At 35.6% G+C, this 6,914-nt stretch overlaps 1 protein-coding gene across 9 annotated transcripts in view; it reads left to right on the forward strand.

Annotated features, from left to right (window-relative positions):
* LOC116177739 (dual 3',5'-cyclic-AMP and -GMP phosphodiesterase 11) overlaps window positions 1–4,229 on the forward strand; it is an 84,135-nt gene extending 79,906 nt beyond the window's left edge. For all 9 annotated transcript variants that reach the window (XM_031496811.1, XM_031496809.1, XM_031496810.1 and 6 more), the window contains 4 exons: window positions 2,495–2,683; window positions 2,741–2,954; window positions 3,218–3,301; window positions 3,356–4,229. In XM_031496811.1, the coding sequence (XP_031352671.1) occupies window positions 2,495–2,683; window positions 2,741–2,954; window positions 3,218–3,301; window positions 3,356–3,568 (700 nt within the window). In that variant the 3' untranslated portion in view covers window positions 3,569–4,229. The remainder of the gene's footprint in view (window positions 1–2,494; window positions 2,684–2,740; window positions 2,955–3,217; window positions 3,302–3,355) is intronic.
* The last annotated feature ends 2,685 nt before the right edge of the window (window positions 4,230–6,914 follow it).

A 6,914-nucleotide genomic window follows, 5' to 3' on the forward strand; every position in this document is an offset into this window, starting at 1 on the left:
ATTATTATGAAAAACACCACAATAATATAAAATTCAACCTCTGCCGTGCTGGGAAAAATTTCAATTAACAATTAATTTACCCACCGCTAGCAAGTTTGACCCTTTATCTCCTCTTAAAACCTGAAATTCAAAATCTAATGCTTAATACTCTCAGACATATTTTCGTTCATGTTCGCTATGAAGCGGTACATGCTTAAACTCGAATAAAAACAAAAGTGATCAAGTTCCACTTTTTTTACACGTTCTCGAATGTCAAGTAATCGCCAGACATATTTTCGTTCATGTTCGCTATGAAGCGGTACATGAGTACCTTTTCCTATGCCGGACAAAATACAAATTCGAAAAAATACTGTTTTAGTTCTAATGCGACCACCCGAAAACACCGCTCATTACTCTTTTGCAGTCTTTTTTTTACTGAATAAGGTTTATAGGCAAACTTGTTCATCTTGGGTTGTTGCTGATATGGATGAGATATCATATAATATGGATGCCTCGATCCCTTGTTAATGGAATCATTTCGGACGATGAAGATGAACTTTAAACATCTCATCTCATCTGAGAATTTACCATACGGTCTATTCCACGACAGATGGTGCGTTGATTTTTCTGTCACTGGCTGGGCTTTTCGCAAAATGGAACGTTACTTTTACATCCGAAGAGATCCTGACAACTGGGTGCGTTTGCCGCAATACGTTTCTTGATATTGCTTGTTATCGCTAGACATATTTTCGTTCTTGTTCGCTATGAAGCGGTACATGTGTAAATTTTCCTATGCCGGACAAAATAAAAAATGGTTTTGTCGTAGAGATAAGATTAGTGATTTTTCCTTATGAGGATTCACGTAAAAATCCTCTGCTTTATGAGCTTTAAAGCAGAAGGTTCCTGAAACAATTGCACCATGCACAAATATTAGCAGCTGAAGCTATTCAAGGCCGAGTGAGGCAAAGAATGACGTATATATCTCATATTTTCATGTTGTGTAATTGCACTGTTCACAATTAAAAACTTTGGAAATGTTGTGCTTTAAACGACGATTTCTTAAATTTTACTTGTTGTTGGTTGCATAATTACACTGGTCACATTTAAATTTTTGAAAGTAGATAAAATGTTTTAAAACTCCTTGCGCTTTAAGGTGTATTGCAAATAAAATTTTTTCATTTACTTTTACGTTGTAAAAAAGAAACACTATAAAAATGCCAGTCTTCTCCCAACTGAATTTATTACAATGTGCTGCCACCAGAGGTCCCACCGTTACTTGGGATCGCGTGTACTTACAGTTGGGCACTCTGGGCAACAATTAAAGCACCATCTAACTTTCATGTCAAAATGTCGGACCACTTTCAAATCTCCGTAGCACTCTGCTAGTACTGGGTGGTACAAATGGGACTCCTGCTGTTCTCTACTATTGCGGTCTTTTATACCGGGTGAATATTTCAAAACCGAACGTAGGGAATTAACATGGGAAAAAGGTTTTTTGCAGATCATTGCTCCCGATGTTAACTAAATAATGATAACAATTTAAAGAAGATTTTTTTTCTCATCTAATGATATGCGAATTAGTTCATTTTAGTTGTATTTCTGATTATTTTATCAAAAATTCGGCAATAAATCATGTTGCTTAACTTCCCTAGGAATTCAAATTCTTCGCTTATCCCACACAGCACACATATCAAAAATGTACACGTTGTTATCGCCAAACATACTTTGGTTCATTTTCGCTATGAAGCGGTACATGCGTAAATTGACCTATGTTGAGCAAAATACAAATTTAAAAAAATAGTTTTTAAATTTAAAGCTTAGTATTTTTGAGTTGAGGCCCCCTCCACGCCTTAAGCGGCGACCTACCTATAGTTCTCTGATGAGTGTGATACTGGGGTTGAGATAATTATCGTCATTTTAAATATCTCTGATTTCAGTGTTGGTTTCAAGGGCCCGTATCATCGCCATTATAGGTGTGGTAAGATGTTCAACTCTTAAAAGCTACAAAGCGCGCAGATTAATTTTTTTTAGCATACTTTTATTTCTGGTGGGTTGCTTAGTAGTTCGGAAGTCTGACCTTTCAGGGTCCTCCTTGCTGTTCTTACTAATATTTTCTCAGATTTTCGTCTGGATCCAGAGGTCCATACCATCCGTCCTTACAAAAACAAAATTTTAATCGAACCAACGGATGGTATTACTGAAATTAAATGCAAATCCCAATCGACAATTCAAAATAATCCAAATTCTTTGTTTGGATCAATAAATGAAATACAAATCTGCTCATGCAAATAATTCCCATGGGTCGATTCCTTAAGGGAAAATTAAAATTACATCAAACAAAAACCAATAATTCCCCAAAATAATCGACCACTTCCGTTCATGTTCGCTATGTAGCGGTACGCGTGTAAATTTTCGATAAATTCGAATTTAATTCCAACCAACCAGACTACACTCTGCTTTTTTTTTAAATCGATTTAGTTATGCGCCAAGCACCAACACCAATCTTGAATTTCAGAGCATCCTCGCCGCTGGCACAACTTTATTCAACATCCACCATGGAGCATCACCACTTCGACCAGTGCATCATGATCCTAAACTCGCCAGGCAACCAACTGCTATCTAACGTCTCGTCGGACGAGTACACGCGCGTCATCAAAGTGCTGGAGGAGGCGATTTTATCCACCGACTTAGCGGTTTACTTTAGGCAAGTGTAGCGGCTCGCGCGCGATGCTTTTCATTAATTCGAAAGTTCACTTTGCAGAAAGCGCGGTGCCTTTTTTAACGTCGTCGAGGAGGGACCACACTGGGGATTGGAGGAGCATCGCGATCTACTTAGGGCGATGCTGATGACCGTTTGCGATCTAGCAGCTATCACGAAACCTTGGGAGGTCGAGAAACGGGTCGCCGAGCTCGTGTCGTCCGAGTTTTTCGAGCAGGGCGACATGGAACGCGAAGAACTGAATATCACTCCAATAGTAAGTGTTTTTTTTTGCGACGCAAGTTTGAAGCTTATCTACAGTGGGAACAGTATAATATAAAGGCGATTTATAAACTTTGATATTGACCAATGGAAAAAGAGTACCCATTTGGCGCGCAAATTAGTGTCAAAGTCAAACTGTCAAGGTCTCTTTTTCCATTGGTCAATATCTTCGGTGAACTACGGCCTTTAATGCCAGACGCAAATCTCAAATTTGAGTCTACAAAACTTCTAACACTTTCTAACCTCACCTTTCTTCAGGATATAATGAATAGAGAAAAAGAGGACCAATTACCGTTAATGCAAGTCGGATTTATAGATTCGATTTGCATGCCTATTTACGAGGTAGAATTTCAAAAATTTGAATCACAATCGAGCTTAGTTCGTTTCAATTTTCAGGCGTTTGCAGTATTATCGGACAAATTAGAAATATTAGTGGACGGTGTGAGGATAAACAGGGATCACTGGCTACAGATAGCCGAAGAGCACAAACTGTTAACTACGAATAATGCGAAGGACTCTAACGACAATGTGACTGTGTCAAAGTCCGGCGGTACACCCGATTCTAATAATTTTGAAAGTTTACCCCTTAATAATTGTCAAGATGCCTAGTCCAATATAGTAGATTTGCGTAAGTGTGTAGATATTTAAAATTATTTATTTAATTAAATTTATCAAAGACTTAAATCTGATTTTAGTATGTGTAGCACAAATTTGTAGTCAAAGGTTTGCCAGTACAGATAATTTATTTATTTGCGATAGTTTATAGTTAAATAATATTTACTGCGGTAAGGTAAGCAATTGACCAACTTCTTAATCATCTACTTACTATAAGGTCACGTCTTCAAAAATCCATAGCATTTTTCTACATGGTAAATTCCAGTTTTACGTTGAAAGGTATTTTAAGGATGCTCTCTCGATTTTGATTTTGTTTTTTGTTGTTGTGATATTTAGTTGCTCAATTTCTTTGCGAAATGTTCGATTTACTTTACGAATATTTTGAAAGTATTTTTCGAGTGTGTATTGTTAACGCGGTATTAGAAAAGCAAACTACTGTAACCAAAGTATAGATGTGAAACACGCACTGTAGGCATCTTACAGTGCGCTGTCCTAGTATGTAAAATTATTTTAGAGAAAAAGTGTGATGTCTAATTTTAGCGTTATTTAAAAGAAGTTTTTATTAAGTGAAAGAGAAATATTTTGTAATTGTTGTACAGTTATGTAAAAATGACCACATTAATATATTCTTGAACATTTTGTTCTTTTTCAGACAGTTTCTGTTTTCAAGCTAGTCATCATTCTTCGGCAGCATGTTAAGGGTGTGCTCATTTAAATGAAAAGTTCACAGAAAAATGCCAAGTCACTCCCAAGTAGGTAGGTAGAACGAAATAAAGTTTTATACATTTTGTTTTATCTAAAATGAATAAAATGATCCTTTGGTCGCTTGAATCAAAGATCGCCATTTTATAATTTTAGTATCCAAGCATCGATCTATTTGTGATCCCTAATGATTTTTAGTCTTGAACTGTGCAGGACAATGTTTGTATAAAGATGTAAAAAAACAATTTTCTCTTTTCCATCATTTTAAATCGCAATATAACCAACAGATGGCGCCAAAGCAAGATCTACTATTGCTCCTAGCCTAACTAGAAGAATCCATAGCGTCGAGAGGCGAACACCTGTCGACAAAAAAGAAATTTTTTTTGTGCGATTGGATATGGAAAATATGTGCTTTTACAAAAGTTATAGCGATTTGATTGAAACCTTTCAGGGGCGAAATTTAAAGCTGGAATCTTTGTTTTCCCTCAAGTAAAAGAGTGTAATATTTTCGGTTACTTTGCCAAGAGGATAAAAAATCCTGGAACAGTATTATGGCAATAGTCCTTAGCTTCAAGTTCAGTGTTTCCTGGGAAATCAGAGAAATTATGATGAGCTGACAGGATTTGGTTTTGCGTCATCGGGTATAGAATGTCTCTAAAGATGCACAGGTTACATTCTCATTTAGATCGATTAAGGATAATATGGGAGCTTATTCGGAAGAACTTTCATCAAGACATAATGGTATTTGGGCGCGTTAACAAAACCAGTATGATGGAAGATCATATTTGGGGGGGTTGATAGAAAAGCTTCTGTTGAATATGACAGAAAAAGCAAAACTGTTCCATTTTTAAACATTTAGACTAAGACAAACAAATTATAAATGTAGGAACATTACCTTTTAATAAATCTTTCGTATGTAAGTACAGATTTTAGGTATTTTTATTTATTTGGTTTTTTGCATTTTTCCGCTTAATCCGATTTAAGGTTCACTTTTAACACCACGACTTCAATCTCTTAATATCCGTACAGCACTCGACTAACTTCCTTCTAAAACGCGATAACTGGCAAAACTGACTTGTTTTGTAACAAAGAACTCCCGCCAAACAAAAAGCGGTTAGGTTTCAGCGTCCACCAAAACAAACAAGCTTAAACAAAAGAGCCACGATTAACGTCCGTCTCGTCTATTTAAAACAAATTCCCTTTCTTTTCAATTTCAGCTTCAACTTCCTTAACAAATTAATGCGTGCCTTCGAAAAATCTTAACTTGTGGTTTTCTAAACACCTCCTTATCTTGAACTTTAATTAGCGCACGCAGCGATAACAGTTCTTATAGCAGGCCGGAGATAAAGTTTTACAATTGAATAAGCTTAACCTTTTAATGTATTGTAATATACATTTAATTAAGACATTTATTATTATTATTAACACGTATTTTCAATTTACAATTAAAATAACAAACTAAACAAGGCAATTATTTATGAATTATTATTTGTTGTTTTGAGTACTTTCCATAAATAAAAATAAATATTTAAAAAATGTATGTAAGCATACTCGTGCCAAACCATTATTTTAGCAAATACATATTTATTTTTGGATTTTTTTAAAATTTACTTCTATAGCTATGACACCTCAACCAAGAAAAATCTTGACGATTAATGTGTGCAACTGCGCAATGTCAACTTTCTAATTTATGGAGGTATTTTTTGAAACTTTAACCAAATATTCACCTAGTAAAGACAAACATATCGCATATTTGAACATCAGATCTGCGCAATGTCAATTTTCTTATTTATAGAGATATTTATTTTTGGAAATTAACCAACGATTCTCCTATAGTAAAGACAAACATATCGCACATTTGAACATCAGATTTGCGCATGCACAAATACAAAAGTTGGGTTGCGCATCCGCAATTTCTTTTTATTCGTCTGCATAGTTGCCTGAAGTTTCAGAAATATTTACTAACAGAAAACCGGACATTCATATTTTCTTTATAACAAGAAATATAAAAGAAACCCTTTTTTTCGAAATTTAGGCAGTTTTAGGGCTGTAACTTTGGCCCGTTAGTCTACGTAGCTGAAAAACAATAGCGACCTTTCTTATATCCTGAAGAACATGTGTCCATTTTCAAAGCGATCCGACGTTTCTAGTTTCTACACAAGGTTATCGTGCACACAAACAGACAGCAATACAATTACTGGAACAAAAGTGTTCAATAAAAACAAAGTGCAGCGGGTGACACAAAAATGCACCTTACCCAGACTTAACGAAACCCACAAATGTCCTCTTCCGCTCTATAGCTCAGTCCCTGGCCTTCCTATCTCTATATGAAAGCGTATGTGTTCCAAATGTGCAACTATCAAAAATGAACTGTCACCTATTACGTTGTTGCTCAAGATCGGTCAAAATCGTTATTTGCCTATGTATGAATTTGTTTTGGGAAAAAGATCAAACTTGATTGCTCGATATACTCAAGAAGTGTTCTATGTGTATTTTTTGGCGACGAAAACATTTTTACCCAAAACATGTCAAAATAGTTATGCACCAATTTTCTTGGAAAAAAGACCAAACTTGATTGCTCGATACCCAAGAAATAATCCTATATTGTACCCAAAAGATGGGAAAATCGTTTCTTATG

Source organism: Photinus pyralis, unplaced genomic scaffold, assembly GCF_008802855.1.
Source record: "Photinus pyralis isolate 1611_PpyrPB1 unplaced genomic scaffold, Ppyr1.3 Ppyr1.4_LG8, whole genome shotgun sequence".
Lineage (NCBI taxonomy): Eukaryota > Metazoa > Arthropoda > Insecta > Coleoptera > Lampyridae > Photinus > Photinus pyralis.